The 23,887-nt window shown below is 35.5% G+C and overlaps 1 protein-coding gene across 1 annotated transcript in view; it reads left to right on the top strand.

The window, feature by feature from the left end:
- Positions 1 to 23,887, top strand: part of SPAG16 (sperm associated antigen 16) — an 869,771-nt gene that overhangs the window by 382,832 nt on the left and 463,052 nt on the right. Inside the window, exon 11 of the mRNA XM_033859808.2 lies at positions 16,106 to 16,249. Coding sequence (XP_033715699.2) covers positions 16,106 to 16,249 — 144 coding nt within the window. The remainder of the gene's footprint in view (positions 1 to 16,105; positions 16,250 to 23,887) is intronic.

Below are 23,887 nucleotides of genomic sequence, written 5' to 3'. Positions count from 1 at the left end.
ACTAACTTACCTGAAAAAATATTCTTAGGTAACTTTAAAATTATGTTTATATAAAATATCATTCTTGGCCATTGGCCTCTGTTAAAACCAGTAATTCTCATAATTAGATATGGCAAAGGTAGGGAAAACATATGTCACTGCTGTCAGATTGGGGACTAGAAAACCAACCATTCTGTGTTACATGCAGGCAGCAAAGTACTCATCAACAGTTTTGGGTCTTTTACAGCCTTTGCCCATAACCTAACCTAGCAAAAAATCTAGAGACAGTTCTTTGCCTGGGTTGGTGTGAAGCAAGAATCTATCTCTAGTTTCTTTTCATTAGAGTCTACATTTCCAGTGAACCTTAAAAGACTGGAAAACACCAACAGGTAACCATCTGACTTTTTTTCATTAATATTCTAAACAGTTATATAAACACTTTTAACGTTGCATAAGTTTGAGGAATTTAGATATGAAATAAAATAAATATTTAAAACCCAATTATTATGTGGCTTAAAATTAGAAAAAAATAAATTTTCTGAGAAATTTGAAAGTGATTTGTAAGTGTGGAAATAATGAAAAAATAATAGTAACCAACATTTAATTGAGCACCTAATATGTGATAGGTGCTTTCCTAAATGCTTTCTATGTAATTTAATTTAAGTTCTATTTAATTCCCCAACATTCATGTTCTATAAATGAGAAAATAAATGTACAGACAGGTAACCCAGATGATTTGTTCAAAGTATGGAGAACATTATTTTAGAAGTCTTAAGAAAATTATAGAAAGGAAAAACGTTGATTCTTGTATATCTCAAGAAAACTTATTTTTTGTAAGTAATTTCTAGAGAAAAATCTGATTTTTAGAGTTTAATGTTTCCTGTTGTTTGAGAAGTTTTTCCATAAACCTAGTCACAGACAGCCATACAATTCATGGTTCCTAGTCTGTGGATTTGGCCCATATGAGTCACAACCATCCTCTATAAGTCTAAAAAAGCAACCACAAACCTAAAGGCACAAGGCCCATTAGGAGCTACCTAAAACTGTTAGGATCAAATCCAGCATGCCCCAAGATTATGAAAACCATGTTATTCTAGTCTTCCAAATGCTAGTGCTTGTTTTTTCCTGAAGATTTGGAATTTAGAGAGCCAGGAAATAAAAACCCTCTTTCCTTGATCAAGTCAAGAACCCATTGGGAGTTAAACATAGGACTCTGAAAGATGGAGGTAAAATATTAGCTTTTACTGATAAAAGCTAGATTAAAGAGATATTGCAATGTGTTGCCACAATGGGCTTTCTACTACTCCACTCTTGTGAAGAGGCTAACCTACTGGGGCACAGATAATGCTGAGTGACAGCTGACCTATACAGGGGCCTATCCTTGCAAAGCACAACACAGAAGAGCTGGAAATGTGTGTTTACTGCGGGCAGGCTGATCCAGAGAAGAGACAGAAGTTAGAAGAAGCTGTCTGTTGTAAATCTAACCCTTACTCCAGAGTTGCCGTACAACCCTGCAGATAAGTTTTTCCCACATCCTCAGAAGGAGTGAATGATGGGGTGGAGAGAGACCAAGAGTGTAAGTTTTACCGGAAACTCCTCTTTAAAACACACAAGACCTGCTGAGAGGCTTCCCTCTAGCCATCTTTTATAATTATAATATGAAAATTATAATAAGTTAAATTTTTTAGACCCATTTGTAACACCTGTAGATTGTTCATAGTTCAGAGCAGCAGGTTTGGGTGGCAGTAGTATTAGGAATAAGAAAGCTAAAACCTAAAGGTCAAGGAACTAGTTGCCTCCTAATTGCTGTCCTTTTATCTTCAGACTGTCAGAAAACAGGGGGTTATAACAAGGAATACTCATTTTGCATAAAGATTTTCTACTTCTCTCCTTTGACATTTCCAGCAACTTAGTAGTAGCATGGCTGAATGACACCGGAAATAACGGATGGAAAAAGTTAGATGGAAGGAGTATTCAGTGTAATAGTTTTGTCTTAGCCTAATTAACATTCAAAGCTCAGATAGAAATCATAAAGTCAAAAAGAAGAACAAAAACTACAGGGAACCTATGGTACTTGGTAAAGAAGGACTATAACTGATAGAAAGAAATTGAAGCAGTGATTTTGGTCATCTCTCATTTCTAACGAGACTGCAGGTACTTACAGCAAAATATTTCAGAATTTCTAACAGGTACCAGATTTTTAGATCAAAGAAAATGAAATTTGAAAAATATATCATTTAATATCACCATATTCATCAGTTTTCACACAAAAGGTATTTTATATTCTCCTTGTTTTATTGATTAGTGAAATCTTGAAATCATAATAAATAGTAATGCTAATTGATTATGGATAAGGTGTCGGCTCTAAGAAGCATAGATTATTTTTTAAGTTGATTTTAAATATTTAAAGCTATATCCAAGTTTTTACTATTTTTAGAAGTGGAAGGAAGCAGTGTCATAAATACTAAATATTTTTTGAAAATGATTTTTTGTCACTCATCTATATGTGATATCTCTGGCTCCAATGTTCAATGAGTATGACTCTAAATGCTATGATTTATACAATAGTTTAAACATTTATCTTGTGCAAACTCATAAAAAATGCATAAGATATTAAATGGAAAAAATTTTTTGTTAACATTTTATTTTTATATACCTAGTTAGATTCTTAATCATAATGAACATAAGGTTTAATAATAAATTTGAATTAATATATACAAGGAATGTTTATTTCAATAGCAGCAAGTAGGGAAAGTGTGAAAAGAACATTTTTTTCTGATTTTGAAATATGAATATCTGAAAAGAGACAAAAATCTGTATCAGTTAGCTTTTCTTACCTTAAGTCTATGTTCCCCCCCCCCAAAAAAAAAACACTAAGAAAGCTGTGTGCTCTCAGTGATATACAACAATAAGTATTTAATGCTCAAGCATCTGAGGCATTTGTCCAGGCAATTCTGCTCTTTGTATTGGGCTGGGATGGTGGTCCTTCTGGTCCTGCCTGAACTCACTCAGATGTGTGTGGGTCAGCTGACCCAGTGTGAGGTGAACATCAGGATATCTTGGCTTTGTTCTATGTGTCTCTCATGCTCTGTCAGGCTAGGGAAGGTACATCCTTCTCAAGATGATGATTCAGGGCCAAAGGGAGAGGAAGCCTAATCACGCAAATACTCTTTAAGCCTCTTGAGTGTGCCATAGTTCCTGACATCTCATTGGCAGTAGAAATCACATGGCCCACATTCAGAGTTGGGAGAGATACTGCAAAGTTACACTGCAAAAGAGTTGGATACGGGAATAGGTGGTAGAGAGAATATCAGTGCTCAAGCTGATATTTATCTATATTATATAGGATTAAGTAAATTTCAGAAGAGACATAAATGTAAAATTTGACTAAAACTATTACTAAGTTGCAAGTGTATGAAAAGATCCAGTTTCTTCTTATAGATGTTTTACTTTTATCAATGTTGCTAAACAAAAGTAAAAGAAAAATAATTTTAATAATTATTTCTAATTATATATATTTTATATTGGAGCCATGGAGTTGCATCATAATAAGATTAATCAGAGGTCATTTGGTAAAGAAAAAGCTACATAACATAATCAGTCAGATGATTTAAGTGAGGTAAATTCATGTCTTAATTATTTTTTACAAGTTAAAATATATTAACAACTATCATAAATATAAAAAAACTGTGACTGTATAAAAGGTTAAAAGTTATTGTTTTAAAAATTAGTTTCACATCTATTTTTTAGGAAAAGAAAACTAATCTAGTAATACCAGTTGAAGGCTGTTTGGAAAGATTTAGAACATAAAAATATATAAACTATCATGGTACTGTATGAAATAATGTATATTATGTACATATATGCAATATATGTAATATAACATTACATAATGATATAATATTATATACATGTATATGTATATGTGTATTCCCTGCTAAAATCACCTGCCTAAAGTGCCTAAAGAAACTCGTCTTAGAACAAGATGCCCTTTAACATTTCATTGGGGAGAAAATTAAAGTAGCTTATTTTATATATGTTTCTTTGCCTACAGTTACTCTGACTTAATTACAGAGGTCCCTAAATTAAATGATTTGACTTATGATTTTTCAGCTTAACAATGGTGCAAAAACAATGCACACAAGTAGAGATGAAACTTCACATTTTGAAGTTTGATCTTTTGAATTTTGATCTTTTCCTGGACTAGCAATATGTGATATGATACTCTTTTCTTATTGAAGTGTAGTTGAATTACAATATTATATTAGTTTCAGGTGTACAATGTAGTGATTCAATATTTTTATAGATTATACTCCACTTGAATTTATTATAAAATGTTGGCTATATTCCCTGTGCAGTACAGTGTATCCTTGTAGTTTATTTATTTTATGCATAGTAGTGTGTGCCTCTTAATCCCCTACCCCTATTTTGGCCTCTCCTCTCCCCTTTCCCCACTGGTAACCACTAGTTTGATCTCTAAATCTGTGAGTCTCTTTCTGTTTTGTTATATTTACTCATTTGTTTTATTTTTTAGATTCCACATATAAATGATAACATACAGCATTTGTCTTTCTCTGACTTATTTCACTAAGCATAATACCCTCTAGGTTCATCCATGTTGTTGTAAATGGCTGAATTCCATTCTTTTTTAATGGCTGAGTAATATTCCATTGTGTGTATATGCCACATCTTTACCCATTCATCTACTGATGAAGACTTATGTTGCTTCCATATCTTGGCTATTGTAAATAATGCTGCTATGAACATTGGGGTGCATGCATACTTTTGAATTAGTGTTTTTGTTATCTTCAGATATATACTCAGGAGTTGAATTGCTGGATCATATGGTAGTTCAATTTTTAGTTTTGGGGGGAACCTCTGTATTGTTTTCCATAGTGCCTGCACCAATTTACATTCCCACCAACAGTTCCAAAAAATTGAAAAGGAAGAAGCACTCTCAAATTCATTCTACAAGGCCACCATTACCCTGATACCAGGAGACTGAGGTTTAGGTATTTTTCCAAGTGCCAGGTCCAGGTTACACAGACCAGCGTACACAGAACCTTTAGGGTAACTATTATATAGAACTCCATTGCCTGTACTATTGCTGTGATTGTTTTTAGCCAAAAAAAAAAAAAGTTTGATCATGACATCTGAAATTCTTTGTATTTTTGTTAAACTAACAACAAAATAATTTTCATTTGGCAAAAGTATTCTCGAATAAGAATGATGTTTAATACATTTGCAACTTCGTGTTAGGAATTGTCAGTGCCTAAGTTTACCCAAAACGAACTAAAGAAGTATTTTCCGTGATTATCTGCCCACATCGTTCATTTTATCTCGTACAGTGTGAACATTGCTTTAAGGCACCAGAAATATTGATAAAGGTGCGGGGCAGGGGCCAGGGGGACAGCTGATCTGCCGTATAAGAGGATGGAAAGATATCAAGTAGATTTAAGATAAGTGAAGTTATTAAATCAGATGAAATTTTACAGGTCACTGGAACCTTATATTGAGAAGAGATAAAGCAGAATGTGCAAGTACACAGAACCAAAGACTCTTGTGCATTCTTTTACCTCTGTGAGTGAGGTAGAGAGGACTTCAGACTTGGGAATTTAAACAAGCAGAGTTCAGGGGTTAACACTACAGCAAACACTTAACCACCTCTCCTGATTGCCCTTGCAGTGAGATTCCCTCTCCTCGCTAAGGACAACAAAATGTTAAAACATAAACAAACTACACACAAATACACAGACACAAATATAAGCACATAATACAAAAATAACTGGAAGCAGAGCTTTATGGTATAGGAGAAGCACTGGGTAATTTCCAGAGGGGTCTGTGCTACAGACATTGAGTGCTGCAATAAGAAAAGTAATTTGAGCTATTTATTAAAGGAGGGTTGATTAAGCTGTGTGCTTCAGAGAACTGGGAATGGTGCATAACCTTTTATTTCTCCCACTGAATTTGGTAGAACTCAGGGTAGACAATAAATCATGGTATTGAATACCTGTGCAGTTGCTCCTGTTCTAACTGATTGTAAGCAAGAACAGAAGGTCCAAGGCTTACCTGAAATCATAGCAGGTTGCTGCTTGGATTGCTCTCTCTGTCCCCTTTTCTTACCCAAAATAGGTAGTTGGAAATAGAATAGGGAATCAGTACATACCTCTTTATTTTTGTTTCTTTCACATGGAGTAGAAGGAAGAGGTCAGTAGCATCTACGATGCAGAGACAAATGCATGGTAATAAAAGACAGATGAAGCAGCATCTTACTACATGGACAATTATCAGGACCCATTTCATATCTGTTTCTTGCTTTTTTCTTTTTTTTTTTTTTTTTTTTTGTGGTACGCGGACCTCTCACTGTTGTGGCCTCTCCCGTTGCGGAGCGCAGGCTCCGGACGCGCAGGCTCAGCGGCCATGGCTCACGGGCCCAGCCGCTCTGCGGCATGTGGGATCTTCCCGCCCGGGGCACGAACCCGCGTCCCCTGCATCGGCAGGCGGACTCTCAACCACTGCGCCACCAGGGAAGCCCTGTTTCTTGCTTTTTTTAATCTGCCATTGTGTGGATCCATTTTTGTCTACCTTGTTCCCTTTAGGATTTATGTCCCACCATAGCAAATCTTAGCAAATCTCACTTTGGCCTGATTGGCCATCTAATTCCTCCCCTTAAACTTACACTTTTTATTTTATTCATCAATTCTGGCTGTGTGCATCTGGCCACCAACCCTGAATTCCACTTGTCTGTGTTTTTAAATAGCTTTAGTAAGGTGTTTTTGTCATCTCAGTTCTTACTACTGTCCCCTTCATCTGACTCCCTGTTCCTTCTCCTCAGTCCCCTGGAAACTGATGGGGCTCACTCACTGGTGCTCTTCAGCTTCCTCTAATATCACCAGCTACACACAGGGAGTGCCAATTAGTTTCCTTCTCTTGTCCCCATCAGTTCTGCCACATGGCCTCTGACACAAATGAGACATGATGATGTAAATTCATTCAGTCTTAGCACATTTTTCAATATAGAAATTGAGACTCAGGACGATTTATGTAACTTATGATAATTTCAATATATGTCTCAAATTGCAAAACTTATTTTGTAAAAAAGTATTGAATTTTAGTCAGTACTCCTTACTAATAAAGCAGCCATACATAATTCATTTTGGCTTTCTAATTTGTTTATCAGACAGGTACCAAAAGAAGTTGTCAAGAGTTAACCATCATCACAATCATCACACTGGCTTGGTGGTTTCTAATAAATTAGGCCAAGTTCAGAACAGACTTTTGTACTATACTTCAATGTATAAGTGTACCTCAATTCCATGTCTTACGTGGTAACACTTCCAATTATTCCTAGATTATATGTAGCTTATATTTCTAAATATCCTCCTTGAAAAGAGATTTTCATGATAGAGCTCTTACCATGAAGATGTTTGACTTAAGCTTAGAAAAGCGTCTACTCTGTGTCACTAATATACTAAGGAAATGGAAGATTCTTATATTTATAACTACACAGAATTCTTGTAGATTGCTGAAACATGAAATAACCAAATAAACTTTATTATTGAAATGGGTTTCTTAAGAATATAAATGTGTAATGTAACTTTTCAAACTTGTTAAACCATAAAGAACTACACAGCAATTTCATAACATGAAACACAGTGTGTATAAAACTATGTAGCATAAAATGTTCAGCTGCTAAGGTAGCAGGAACGTTCCAGGAACTATTTTCATAAATCTGGAAGTGGTTGACCTGTTACATTGATCTTCTTTATTCCATTTACTAAAATAGTGGGGCCTGTATTCCTCTGTCTTTGGAGTTTATAAATTTCATCTAGTTGACTCTGTGTATCTTGAAATGGTCTTTCTTTCACATATTAGAACAACTTCTGGAACAAGAACTTCTGGAGGAGATGGAAATTATATATTGTTTAGCTTAAGAATATCCTTTCTTAAGGTTTGTTTTATTTAATAAAACAGGAATGAAGTGAAGGAGACAGTATAAATGATATTACATTTTTTAATGTAAGAAAACAGAAACATAATAAATTTAAATAGCTTTTCTTAAGGTCCCTGATCTTAAGAATTTTAATTTGGGAGATAATTGGGAAACGGCCTGGCTTGTGTACTCACCAAAGTGGGAGCTCCCTCCACGCTATGAAACAAAGGTGCCCAGCTGTGTAGATGAGGTGGTAGTAAATTTTGCAAGATTATGAGGCTGCATATTTGCATATATGTTGACTTTTCACAAATGATCTTTGAGTGTTGGTGGAAAATCTTTACATTTGTATATGTATTGGGGGAATTTTTCTTATAAAAATACAAATCTACAAATTTCAATGGAGCATTTATATAAGTATATAGAAGAGGTAACAAAAATAGAATTGCCCTAGAGATGAGCCAGGACACACATACAATCTTGCCTGCCTCTTCCCTTGCCCATGACTGGGATTAGAACTACCAGCCACGCAGCAAGGCAAGGGGAAGACTATTTGGTACTCTACCCGACTCCAAATTTACTGTAAGTATGAGGTTGGAAGAACACTGGACAAGAAAAATAAAAAGGAAGTGTTAGCCTTTATGACTAACTACCCTCTGGGGTATTATTAATAATGCCACAAACTGTGAAAATGCCTCATCTATTTAATAAAAATGAAAGGTAGGTACTACTTTCCAGATCCTGACAATATAAATCCTATATAGTCTTGAATAAAATCTATAATATTACATTTTTAAATTTAAAGTGCCCAGGAAGTATTACTATTTCATATTTTCACATTTTCTTAGCTGACTTCTGAAAAAGAATGGGACCTGATATCTTATTTTGACAGATTTTTTCATTGTTTTGTGCACACATTTGTTTTATGGCTTTTAATCCATTTTACTTTGGCACTTTTTTAAAGTACACTTAATAATTTAATATTCTTTATTAGTGAGAAGAACTATGAGTTGACTGTTCCTGAGGATAATGGCAAAAAATATTAATATACTAAAGTGACACCTTTCATAATAATGAGGAGCTGTGTGTGAAATGGATCTAAAGCCATTATACCTAAGTTACTAATGTATACTCCTAGCTACTGTTTTGTTTTTTATCTCTTGCTCCCCACTTTCTCATTTTCCACAGAGGAGCTGGAGAGATCTTTTAAATAATTATCATTCATATATCAGTCTCCTACTTAAAACTATTCAGTGATGTTAGGATAAATGCCAGTCTCTTTTTCTCAGCCTGTGAGGCCGCATATGATCTGGTCCTTGCTTTCCACCTGCTTATCATCCATCCTCAGCAGAGTCCTCGCCTCTCTCTGTAGTCACCCTGGCCTTCCTTCTGTCCCTTGAATACACCAACTCCCTTGAGCCTTAGCACTTTTTTTTTTTTTTTTTTTTTTTTTTTGGGGTACGCGGGCCTCTCGCTGTTGTGGCCTCTCCCGCTGCGGAGCACAGGCTCCAGATGCGCAGCTTCAGCGGCCATGGCTCACGGGCCCAGATGCTCCACGGCATGTGGGATCCTCCCAGACCGGGGCACGAACCCGCGTCCCCGGAATCGGCAGGCGGACTCCCAACCACTGCACCACCAGGGAAGCCCGAGCCTTAGCACTTTTGTAGGTGCGGTCACCTGTGCCTGAAACCACCTGCCCCTAAATTGTCCTAAAAATACTTCTTCCTTCTTGCCATTCTGATCTTGGCTAGAATGTCATGTCTTCAGTGAGGACTCTGGTAACCACCTCATCAAAAATAACATTCTCGGGGCTTCCCTGGTGGTGCAGTGGTTACGAATCCGCCTGCCAACGCAGGGGACACGGGTTCGAGCCCTGGGCCAGGAAGACCCCACATGTCTCGGAGCAATGAAGCCCATGCGCCACAACTACTGAGCCTGTGCTCTAGAGCTCGCGAACCACAACTACTGAAGCCCGCGTGCTTAGAGCCCGTGCTCTGCAACAACAACAACAAAAATAACATTCTCCTACAAATCATTGTCATATCACTTTGCTGGTTTTTCTCATAGCTAGGCTATTCTGTTCAGTCATTTGATTGTTGCTGTTTGTTTCCCCACATTCACATGTAAGCTCCCTGAGAGTGCTGCTCCTGTCTGTTTTGCATACTGCATCGTAGGCTCTTAATCCATATTGGTTGAAATAAAGAGTAAAAGTTGCATGTTAGAGTGCTTTGTAAATCCTGATGCATACCCAAATATAAGATGCGGTTATTAGCGGAGCAACAGTCAGACAGATGTTTTATATATTTTTGTCCTGGTCAGCTGGATAAAAGCATGTGCAGTGTGTGACTGTGTGCTATCGTTAAGGACGAGTAGATAGTGGTCACCCACTGTTCACAGGGCACACATTTTGATATTGATTCATTTTCAACCCTCTGAGCATCTTCTGTGTTGGAAATAATTAGAGCCTGTGAACTGAAGTGAAGGAAACATTTACAATGCTGAATAACCTAAAGTGAAGACAGGGGTATCTAATTAGTCTTTCTTGTGACAATCTTTTTTTAGATTAATATTCTTCTCTCTGAAAAGTCTAACAGTGGTGCTTATGTCAGTGACTCTGTTGATAATTAATAGTGTTCGCCATACACCCCCACACATTCCCTCTAAAATATCCTTGTGTAACGCCACTACTGGAAAGAACAATTTCAATTAGAGAGAAGAGATTCTGAAGTGTATATCACATGGTCTATTGTAAGGGATGTGTCCTATTATAAAAGAGAGAAAATCTCTGATAGAACATAATATTTTATGTAACATGCCTGGTATATTGTTTAACAAAACATTTTATGGATACTTCATCAGGACTGACTTGATTAAGAGGCAGGATTAGCATTCACCCACAATTTCCTTTTTTGAATCCTTAAGATGTTTTCCTGTACTATTTTCACCCTAGTCACAGGCTTATTAACTTAGGAAGGAGGTGACAGGGCCTTTGTCTTTGAATCTTGCAATTATAATTAATAGTAAGTTAAAGGGAAGCAGAAAGGTTATATTCAAAATTTAAAGTAAAATGACTTTGTGGCACTTAGGGCAGGCGCCAGGAAGATATTAAGTAAGAACTCATTATTCTTATTAATTAGAACTTCGGGAAGACATCTTTGAGAAGGAAAATCATTTTATGATTAGTTAGAAGAGGGATACCTATTTGTGAACAGAACTTGAAGAGAGGAACTGTGTTGTCTTCATCTCAGTATGCCCAGAGCCTCGCAGAGCCCATCCCCAGTGACCAGAAACTACTTGATGCTACCTGTGTACATGAAGGCAGGGAGAGGGGTCAATGTGTACGTATTGTCCACTGTTTCCCGCAATACATTCCTAAAAACCACATTATGAAAGAGACCACCACAAAGCTTCCTTATGTTCATGTGTGAAAGTGTTACGTGTGGGTCCTACATTTTGGTCAGATGATTTAACATCAAATAAAGTACAGCAATGTCTGGTGTCTATCAAAACCACATGGAAACATCATTTTTCTCTAAATATTTACAATTTTAAGGACTAAATTTACTACCTGTGATCCTTAAAAGAGGCATGTGTAGATTATAGAAGTTTACATGAAGGGCCAGGTTACAATGAAGTGCAATGATGTTCAATAATAATAATAGCTAATATTTATGGAAAGCTGACCATGCTTAGATGTTGTTCCAACCGCTTTACATATACCAACTTATCCTCACAGCACAATACCCTTATGGGTCAGTTTTAGTATTCCCTCCTTATTTGTGAAAAGGAGAGTTACATAGTTATGGCAGAGACCATATGGTCTATAAGCCGAAAATATTTACTCTCTGGCCCTTTAAGAAAATGTTGGCCAACCTCAGCTTTAGATCATAAGTACTTGTTTTTCCAATCAACTTTGATCTATTTCTCCACCACTCTGAACCTAACCAGTGCCCAACTTCCAGAAAATAAGTGACAATAGTTAAAACCTTTTCACACATCATTAGAAAAATGACAAAAAAAAATTATCAGTGGTTTTGAATTTTAAGATCATCTCAATAAATTCCCTAGATAAAAATAATACAATCTTCAGTGTGGCTTCTTCTCCAATGTTATCATCTAAAAAAAGGAAAGGGATGAGGTTCTGAGCTCACTTTCCAGAGAGAGATGGACTCTGGAGACAGTCTGCTCAAATTCATGTCCTCCCTCTGCCACTTCCTGGGTTTGTGACCTTGAGTAGATCATTTAACCTCTCTGTGCCCCAGTTTCCCTATCTGCAAAATAGGAATAATAATAGACCTAAGTCATGGGGGCATTATGACCGTTAAATGAGTTAATGTATGCCATTTGGAGATCAGGAACTGACTCCTATAAATTGTTAGTTATTTCTCCCATTTTTCAACTTCTTTAAAAGTTGAAATTTAGAGGGCTTCCCTGGTGGCTCAGTGGTTGAGAGTCCGCCTGCCGATGCAGGGGACACGGGTTCTTGCCCTGGTCCGGGAGGATCCCACAGGCCGCTGAGCGGCTGGGCCCGTGAGCCACGGCCGCTGGGCCTGCGCGTCCGGAGCCTGTGCTCCGCAGCGGGAGAGGCCACAACAGTGAGAGGCCCGTGTACCGCAAAAAAAAAAAAAAAGACTGATTTAGAGATAAATAGAATGATGAAAGTTGAGGCCTGAATATACTGGGAAAATTCTCAATGAATTAAATGCCCATGGAATCAATGCTTATTAAATATCCTTCTACATTTATGCTTTATCTATTCTTTACAGAGAATATTTATTTATTCTTTGAAGAGTTCTCTATGAAAATAGGTGAATAAAACATTAATGCCCTCTGATAACTTAAAGAATAATACAAGGCTCATAATATTAGCACAAGAGATCAAATTAATGAGTTTATTAAGTGCAACATGTAGTATATTAGCACAAAAGCCTTTGTAGATCAGAATGTACAAGGGGTGCTACTCACCTGGTTTCTCTTATAGGACCAGAGCATTTTATTGTAAAGAGTAGGGTCCTCTTTTTAAGACTGTTATGTCAGGTGGTACCCAGCTCTGATATATACACTGAAAATTCCTAGATATATTAACTCAGGACTTAATAATGACTAAATGACTTTAAACATTTACTGGGAATGATATCTCCCATCTCTGTTACAAGAATTATTGATACTTACAGTACACACATATAAATAATAAACTATGAAAGACTGACACTAAGTAAAAATGTCTAAATTCATGATCCTCAAATTCAGACCATCCTGGATTCAAAGTCAGCCTCCATCTATTATCAAACTTGAGCAATTTACATAATATCTCAACCTCTGTTTACTTAGTTATAATATAATAAAACTAACTGTACCGAAGTCAGTCCCCCCGTCAGACGTATGACAAGTATGTACTGAATAGCTAATATATCCCAGCCACTGTTGGGGGTGAGTATACAGCAAGTACACAACAAACAAACAGACATAAACCCTTGACCTCGTGAGCTTTCTTTCTACTTGTTGTGAGAATTAAGGATTTAGTACAAATTCTGGTGCACATTTACTTTTCAAACAATGTTGGATATTATTGTTGTTAATTGATGATGCAGAGAAGGAGGAGGATTTCAGACACCAGTGCCTCATTATGGAGTTGATAATGACACTCAGCTTCACTAAACTTCTGTATCTGGGGGAATATTTCTGGTTCGTGGCCCCTGACCTGTGTTCTCCCACAAGGAATGATTGGAATCAGAATCTGCAACTCCTTTTTTTTTTTTTTTTTTTAGGTAAGCAGGCCTCTCACTGTTGTGGCCTCTCCCATTGCGGAGCACAGGCTCTGGACGCGCAGGCTCAGCGGCCATGGCTCACAGGCCCAGCCGCTCTGCGGCGTGTGGAATCTTCCCGGACCGGGGCACGAACCCGTGTCCCCTGCATTGGCAGGCGGACTCTCAACCACTGCGCCACCAGGGAAGCCCAGAATCTGCAACTCTTGATTGGGGATCTTTATCACTATGACCCAATCTTTGCTGGTGCACTTATTCTGTGACTAACTCAATAACAAGTACTTGTTAATTGATTCTTACGAGAGCATTAAATTCCCTTCTATACACGCTGGAAATAGTTCTAATCACTTAAAGACCATTTCATAGATGATGTAAATTATACTTTTTAAAGAATAAAATATCAGTGTTTGACTGAAACTGGTCCAGAATAATTAGGAAAAATAAGTCATATGTAATGTTAGAAAAGAAATATATGCATAGAGAAACCTGAGAGTGTGATTAGTGGGATGAGTTCTCGGGAAGTTCAGGTGTTATGGAGGGGCCCTCAAAGTAGAAGTGTTCAGAAGAGTCTGGAAAAACACTTCCAAAACTGATTAACCACCAATAGGTTTGTGTTTATCTTTTTTTTTCCTTAACTTCTACAAATAGTTTCCCCCACAAAGTCATTTTGGAAACTTATCTTTCAAAGTCCGTAAAGACATCAATGACTTTAGTTATCTTCACGTAAAGAGGGTAATTTATCATCTAGTCAAGTGTGCATGTGTCTGCCCGGAAAGCTGTGAGCTAACATACATCATACTCAGTAGCTTCAAGGATTTGGTTTGCCTTCTTATGTGTGTTTGAATATAGAATTCATTTCAATCTGACATGTTTTACCTCTCATCATATTTTTCTTCTAATTAAGTTCTATAAATGTATCCTCTCCCCAGTTTGAGCTGTAATAAATTCCTTTCCTGAACTGGCCTTCTGGAAGTCACAAACCAATTATGATGAATTACAAAATGAATAATTCCCCTTCTACTATGTTTATTTTGAGCAGCAAAGTGCTAGAGAAAAGGGAAACTGTTTCACCAGAAAGAAGGCCCTGCTCATAGTAGTCACATGCCTGTGAGTTGAATAGTTCCAATACTGACCCCAGCAAATTTCCAAAACTGGATAGGTCTAATGGAAAGACATGATTTTTCAGCTCACAATTCTGGGATTTAGTGGTATTATTGGAAGGGATCCATAAGGAGAAAAGTTTTGCTCTCATGTAAGCCCTGGAGTTACTCATGTAGGTATGGACCCAGACCATGATTTCTTTGGGAAATTGATTTCCTAAAGTCTTTTTTGCAGAAGGGAACAATGCCATTCATAGAATGGACTGTGGGAGAAATGAATGTGTAATTCTTATTTTTTAAGTCATTATTTGTTTAAGTCATTATTTAAGTCATTATTTGTTTCACTTCACTGTATAGGCAAGTAAATGCATTATGTCTTTGATTTGAGATGGCTATGTTGAAACTGAACAATTTGTTGCTAATATTTAGGCTGGTATTTTAATAGGTGCTTAACATTCGGCACGTTCGTTCCCATTACATTGTAAGGCATAGATGAAACGCTATATAAATAAGATTAAAGCATTGCCATAGATAAAATATCAGGCATTAACCTTTTAGACTCTTGATTTTAGAATGGATTAGCTTCAGTAAATAAATAAACAGCCACAATGATCATAGTCTGGCTCAAATAATACTGCTTAATGTGTTAATCATTAATTTTACATACGTCTTTCTCAATTCCCTCTATGCCTTTATAGAGTGGGAATTGTCTTTTGCATCCTGAATTCATTACTGTAATTTGTGTACTGTGCATTGACTGAAGCAAATTTAGGTGGCATATTAATGAAGAATTTGAGCTCCTTTGTGTAGATAGTGGAGCATGGAGTTAATGTTTCATTTATAGAATTTATTACAGAACTATGATAATGTGGTTATGATTCATGATCTTTTCCTGGATAATGCCTGATTTAAGATATACTATAGTCTGAAAAGAAGTTTGCTTTTATATAATAAGCATGGCTACTGGTCCAAATATCCTAACACCAAATTTTCATTGGCATAACTTTTCCTCCCTGAAAGAAAAAAAACAGAATTATTGTTTCAAACCAGAATTAGACATGAGCATTCACCTAAATCAACCATCCCATTTTTCACATGAGGAATCTGGGATCCAGTGAAGTTAATTAGATTGATGGCATTCAAGAAGCCATAAGCTAGAGCTATAGCCAGGACGTCGAACCTGGCTCTTCTGGCTTCTGAGCCAGCATTCTGAGTAAGCCGTCCTGCCTGGCTGAAATGGATCATCCCTGCCATTTCATTTGTTCCCAGTATGAAACCATTCACTGTTATCTCCCCATAACTACCTTTTCTTCTCTTTCCCTGTGTAGCATCATCATGCACCCCCGCAAAGACATCCTCATCTCCTGTGGGGAGGACCGCGTCTGGAAGGTGGTGGGGCTCCCCAAAGGCAATGTGCTTCTCACAGGATTGGGCCACACCGACTGGCTTTCGGATTGCTGCTTCCATCCCAGGTCAGTACACACAACTCCCAGAGCCAGCCTGATCTCTCCAGGAATGCATTTGTTTACTCTGTGTCTTCACTCTGCTGGCTTTTTTTTTTTTTTTCTTAAACCACTTTATTGAAGTATGAATAGGTGTGCATATTTAATATATACGACCTGATAAGTTTGGAGTTAAGTATACATCCTTGAAATCATCACTACAATCTATACCATAAACATATCTATCATCTCCAAAAGTTTCTTCCCATCCACTTTATTTTATCATCATCATCATCATTATAAAAATACTTAACGTAAGATCTACCTTCTTAGCAATTTTTTAAGTATTCAATAAGTATCATTTGCTGTAGGCTCTGTACTATACAGTAGATCTCTAGGACTCACTCATCTTGTATAAATGAAACTTGAAACTTTGTACTGCCACTTTTCTCTCTGCAACCCCACCTCTTCCACTGAATTTTGAAATGTGTAGATAATGTTCCTTTGGCTTTCCTTATATTGACTTTAGATTGATTGCTTTTGATATTTAGTACATGTAAAACTTAGTCCACATGCTGATGCATTTAAAAAGAGTAATAAGCTTCCCAGGACAAGCATTAGAAATGCTCCTTGTACTCATAAGCTATGAAAAGGCACATGAATTTCAATAATGCATATCAATGTTTACTTTGCCTCTGTTAATCTTGCATGTTTTCCTTCTAGAATTAAGTTTTCTACCAAAAAGGATCAGGAGGCAGTGATCAATTTCTTGAAAAATTTCAATGATACTCAAGACATTAAAGAAAACAAAACAGAACTGAAGGCATTGAGCCCTGTAATTTTCAGGATTCACTGAATTTTTGTACCAAAAGAACAGGGACACAGAAGGAAAGACATAGTTAAACATGTAGTACATTATTCTGGTGGCAGGAAGCTCTGCCCACAGTTGCTTGTAGTCAACTGCTATCCCTAATCCCAACTGTCTTCTCTTATTCAACATTATGCTTAACATTTGTTAAGCATCTGGCTCTATCTGGCTCTTTCTAACAGTCTCTGGTCTAACTACTCTTGGAGATGCATAGTCCGTAGTGCAACTTCTCAACCATTCCACTGGGAAATTTTGGTCTTAGGAGGACCTTACTGATTTATTTATTTTTTGTTTTCACAAGACTTTTTTTTTTTAAACCATCTTTGTCTTATCCTTAGTATGAATGTCAATGAAATTAGATTGAAATAAAAGTAACTAAATTGTTCAGAAATTTGTGTGTTAAAGAGAAGAGTAAGCTAATTTTTTAATTTTAATTTTTGAAAATGTTTTTAAAATATAATTTTAAAATTATACCAAATAAAATATAATTTTAAAATTATACCAAATATAATTTTAAAATTATACCAAATTATTTTACCAAATAATCTTTGGTATTAGATGTTTGAATTTAATTTTTGAACATGTAATGCGTTCTGTAGCTGGTATGTGGATAAACAAATCTGCCCTGCCTCTCATGTCTCAGAAACATAAAGCCCATCTTGCAAGCAGAGACAACACAATTAGAAGTGTAGCCTATCACTTCTGTAGCTGCTGGGCATACTAATCAGATTTCTATAATACCCTGTCACCATGACAACCCGTGACTCTGAAATTTTCTCATTAGTGTTTGACCAGCACATGGTCCTTTTAATAGAGCTTCCTGTTTTTCCAGTCAATTACTGAAATTAAAATGAGGTGAAATACATCATTATTCACTCATAGTATGAATTTACGTTCAGTACTTTCTTTGGCAGAATTTTAGTAAAATGTAGCCACACTCCTTTTTTCTAGTGCATGTGGGATAAAAATAACGGGAGAAAATACATTTAGCTATATGTGTTTTAAGTAAGAGATAATGAATAGCAAGTGTTCCATTTGTAGAATTGGTGAAAATAATAAATGATTATTAGAAACAACAGCAAAAAAGCTCTTTTTTATTTGGGGTAGAGATCGGTTCTGAAGGAGTTTATATTTCAGGCCTCAGACATTTTATAATGCTTACTGCATGTAAATCAACACCGAAGACCATACATTATGGACTATAATATATATAATATATGCATATATATACATACATAATATTTATACCTTAAAAGTTGTTTCTGAAATTTAAGTTTGTGATATTTGATTTTTAGTTTTGCTTAGATAATTTGGTTGGTAAAAAAAGAATTTATTGTTAAAGATAATATCTTTCCTATTTATATACTCATCTATAATCAAAGAATCAAACATAAAATAAATTTGATTCAAATATGACACTTTAATCTGTAGTTGGATCTTTGATTAATAAATGCAGTCATAGTCTTCCTCAGAGCCCGTCTTTGTGATTAGCTTGGTTCTGCTCCCTTGGATGAGGTCCAGAGTAGACACATTATAATGTGACACCTGCCTAATTCCTCTTCTCTTCACATAGAAAAATAAACTCCTACATTTTCTTTACTTTATTTTTAATTGCAATTGTTTCTAGTTGAGTGTTTTCTGTAACTTCCAGTTGTATGTATTCCTGATTACTATGACATTCAAGCCACTGTGTCTCCTGCCACAGTGACATAATTCAGATTTCTTTTGGGGGTCAAACCCACTTGATATGACAGTGGTATATACACCGAGTGACCCAAATCAGTCTTAGTCATCTTATTTCCCTTGTCATAACGGACATCTTCAATACATAAATGACAAACACAACAGGCATAATAATATTAATATCAGGAAAAAGAGGACTAACAGAAAAAAGTTAAACTGGGAGGGTAACTAAATATCACTTGAGGATCAGATAATATGATGTTGAAATATATAAAACAAAGCTCGTAAATAAAAGAAGATTCTGCCAAAAGTATAGTCATCAGAGTCAAAGACTTCAAAGTATATCAGTTTTTAATACGTGAAGTAAACAAAGTTACAGTAGAATTAGAGAAATTAATAAAATAGCAAGTGTATTTAGTATTATATATTGAACTTTATACTTTATGAAGAGAGATTGTAGATTCTTTGAAATCATTCATTGTTAGGTTTTTAAAACTATATAACTCTTAAACCACAAATTTAACATAAATGAACTCTTCAGAATAACAAATATACAAACTAAAGTTTGTGAGCAAGATTCAGTAGTAAAAGAAAATAAATCAATAACTAAAATATAATAAAATCTGAATTATTAAAAAGTAAATAAATGAATATTGGGTCAGAGAACTATAAACGGTTATTACCTAGTTGATAAACAGTCCCAAACACAATACTTATCAAACTTACGAGATGTAACCAGAAGTGTGCTCAGAGTAGAATTTATCACTTTGACAGTTTTATTTTTTAAATGAAAAAAAAGAAAATAAGTGAATTATGAATTTAAATTAAAAAGTACAACTGGTCAACAAATATAGAAAAGCAAAGAATGGATAAGTGAAAAGTAAAAATGAATGAATTAGAATAAAAAGAGTTCATTTATATTAATCCAAAAGGTTTTTTTCAAGAAAAAATAATAAAATAAGGAACTATAATATTGAAGTAAGTAGATAACTCAAAAAAAAGAAAAAATACATGTAGGAAACAGAAATATTAACCTTAGCAATTTGGAAAGAGTTAAAACCATAAATACAGAGATGAAAAAATATATGTTTGGAATTCTTGATAAAATAATAGATTTCTATGAAAATAAACATCACCAATATTGAATCAAGTTGGAGCAGAGACCCAGAATAGATTAATAACAGTGGAAGAAACTGAGTTCTAGAAGTTCTGCTTTTCATTCCCATCTTCTGAAGTTTTATGACTGAGTTTTAAAAACTTTATTTAAAAAAAACAAGATAAATTAGTTAATTTTTAGGTTCACTGAATTTTCTGAGGACAAGAAAAAAATGAAATTTTATTACTGGTTTCACAAACATAGCATAAACATAATTTTAAATTGGGCAAGTGTAGTACCCCTGCCATAACTCTAGGCCCTTTTCATAATTATAGATGCAGAACTTTTAAAGAGAATGCAGAAAATGGAATTCAGTTGTATGTTTAAAAAGAGTGGCATACAATGACCAAGTAAGATTTGTACTTGAAAAGCGTGGAATATATAAGTGATCCAACTATGAGGACATCATATTATAAATTATACTAATAGTTAACATTCAAAGTTACTTTAAAGTTGTTGGGTAAAAATCTAGCATCTATACTTAAGACACAGATGTTTGCAAATATTATTAAGCCCCATGTGTTGGAATTGACAAGGAGAATGGATTTTGGAACAGCTGGGAACTAAGAAGGTCTGGCAGGTGAGTGTAGAATCTGGATGCCATGGAGTCGGATGGGTCAAACGAGGATGGGTATTCACGGGTAATAGAGCAAAGTGGGGAACATAAAACCAAACAGGCAAAAATACCTAAAATCCAAATAGAAGCAAAGCCTCTTTGTCTAAGCCTTCGTTAGCTATGCAAGGCATTGTTACTTGTCCAGTTGGTATTTATTCTCAATAAAGGTTAGCCACATTTTTTCTTTTTCTTAATGATAATGGTTATATTTTATTAAAATATTTTCAACACTGAAATTTTCTAACATATTTATAAGTTAAAAAATAAAATGTATGTGGAAAACTTTTAACTATAAACACTATACAAATATTATACAGACTCTACAAATTGAAGGCAATTTAAAACTCTTACTGCAAAGGCTGTATTCTTTTAAAATAACACTATACACATAATTAAATCATTGTCATCTATTGTTTACAGTACAATTGGTTTTGATTGCATCTAAGTTTTTAAGTTCCTTAGTAGAATTTGTGAATCAAGACACTTTTTTAGGAATGACATGGGTAACTAATCACTGTAGAACCATCTATTATTACATGTTTACCACTAGATGGCGATCATACAGTGGTAAGGTAAAGCACCCTTTGCATTTACTGGGTAGACTGATGAACTGGCTGTTGAAAGTGATTCATTGGTTGCTGAAAATGACGAAGGGGTGGAGCTATGCAGAGAATGTGCGTTGGTGCTGCCTTTGCACTGTTGAAAGAATGAAATGTACAGTGCCAAAAAGCAGGAACCTTAAGCATAATCCTGTGCAAGGTAGACGTCATGCTCTAAACTGCTAAAACATGGAATCAGTTTCAGGTTGCCCAAATTAGAATCCTACCTTCACCTTTGCTAGTCCTGTCAGTTTTCTTGTCTGCAAAATGGATGCAATAATGATATCTACTTTGTGGGTTAATTATGAAGGCTAAATTCTATCATATATGAAAAACACAAGTTCTGTTGCCTGGCAACTGTATGCTCAAGAAATGTTACCTATTATTATTTTTTATTCATTGATAGGTATGTTGAGAACTTAGATCAGAAGTTTTTATAAAATTGGTAGCTTTAAACACAGTGGGTTAGGAAGGAAAGACTATATTGTGATGTCTGGGTTACACCAAGCTAGAATTAGAAGAATGCTCTCAAACCATGAAACATTTGAGGATCATGTCTGAAGGTCTTACCAAGTTAAAACTAAAATCATTTATAAACTGAAAACAAATATAATTAATGCAAAAATATGTATGTTACTCATCTGTCCTTAGCCCTTAAAAATGTGTCTCTTTAAAAGTTGTACCAAGTAGCTCATCGTATTTTGCTTTTACAGAAGAGAGAAAGAATTCTGCATATTTCCTTTTTTTTAGGTTCTAGAAGGAAAATAATTGGCTAGAAACACCAAAAAAATTACTTTTTGAAATTAAAAGTATTTAAATTGAAAGCATTTAAAAATAAAATATTTTTGTTGTTTTTGAGGAAAGTAAAGCACGTAATGTTTGACCTGCTCTGTCCACAGGCAGGTATTATTATTGTTGGGCCATTTAGACTAGCTTTGGGCAAATGAAACAGAGTTGTATATCAATCTCCGGGTTAATATCAATAGATCAATAAAACGTACACTACACTACCTTAATAATACATCATTTGGTCTTTACCTAATAAAGGAGGACTGCTCAATGACAGTAACATGGTTTTGAATGTAAATACAATGTCCAGTTCTCTGGTACTTGAGGTTGCATTTTCTTTGATATGACCACAGCTTATTACTTGAAACAGCACGTATCTTCCCAGATATCTCTATAAAATGAAAGTAGTTGGGATTAGTGGTTTAAACAATTTCACAGTGCTGCATTTTTTTTCCTGATCTCACTGCCTGAGACAGAAACAGAGCTGACAGCATCCTGTTAAACATAACTTCTACCCTTATAAGCTGATTTATGAATTTGTGAGTAAATGGGTCTCTACAGAATCCCTCATATTCTCTCTTTGTGGTACAAGCTACCTGTTCATGTATTTATACAGTGCCTAAAACCATAGTATGAAAGCTCTCTGACAGGTATATCGTTTAGTTATTAAAAAATGGAAACATGGTTAACCGTTTTATTTTCTATAAACATAAAGCCAAGAGTTCAAATTTCAAAAGGCAATGAAGGGATTGACATACCATTTCCCTAAGATTGTGATGTTCTGAGCTTCAGAGGTAGATACTTTCATAATCCGGAAACCTCAGTAGATTTTTACCAAGACAATTTTGAGATATACCTATTAAATAATAAAATTCCACTTTATATTCTTTGAAGAGGTGTATGTTATGCTTCTTAATATAGGTTGTCACCTGTATGTGAAGAGGCTAAGCATAACAGCATACTTCTTTAAATGTTTTTCTGGTCTAAAAGGAATACATGATCACCATAGAGAAAAGTGTTAAGAAAATAAAAATGTCCCATAGTCTCACAGCTCAGTGCAAACTTGGAGAGACTGCCCAAGGGCTGTCCTCGGGCGAGGGGCGGAATCTGGTTCTACATGTAAGAAGCACCTTCTAAAGTCAGGCTTGTTTTCATGTGTCAGTGTGACAAAGAACCAGGTAGGTCATTTTATTTAATCTCTGAGAGCCTCAGTTGCTCATTTGAAAATGGGGATTACCTACTGTTCATGAAGAATGCATGAGAAAATCTATCTGAAACATTTAGCAGCCCTGGGCTCAGAGTAAGCATTTGGTAAAAGTAGCACTGTTGGTGTTGTTGGGCAGATTCTAGCCGAGATCTGGCTTCCTCCGAAACCAATATTGTCTCCAGGTCTATTGGCCTGTCTCTCTCTTTCTAGCAAGAAAAAAGAGAAAAAAAAAAGTCTGAGGAATACTATAAGCTTATTTAGGGCAGGGTCTGTATCTTATTCATCTCTATATCCTTGGGACATAGCTTATCAATTGAAACATTATAGGGAATCAATAATTATTTAATTAAAATGAACAGAGTAGAAGATAATAGACCAGGATATGACCACTTTTTCTCATACTCTTGGTAGTATCATGTGATTATACGGATATACTCACAAACATACACATGCATACACACACGCACCACTTGTTACCACTGAGATCGCTTTATCATAGGAACTTAAAACCTAATATTAGTCCTTCATTTGACATAAAAACCCTAAAATATAAAATCTTCTCTGAATAATATTGTACTGAGGATAAATTTCAGTCAAAAGTCCAATCATTAAGGGAAGAACTTCAAAAATCTCTCCTTCATAAAAGCAGAGAGAACACTGGCAAAAATTGTCACAATGAACTTTTCAGAACTCTAGAAATTAACCAAGCATGGACCAATTAAAGGAGCATTTATTAAAAAAAAATTACTG

The sequence above is a fragment of the Tursiops truncatus genome, chromosome 7 (genome assembly GCF_011762595.2).
Source record: "Tursiops truncatus isolate mTurTru1 chromosome 7, mTurTru1.mat.Y, whole genome shotgun sequence".
NCBI classification, from domain to species: Eukaryota; Metazoa; Chordata; class Mammalia; order Artiodactyla; family Delphinidae; genus Tursiops; species Tursiops truncatus.
This window is presented reverse-complemented; position numbering and strand designations above follow the sequence as displayed.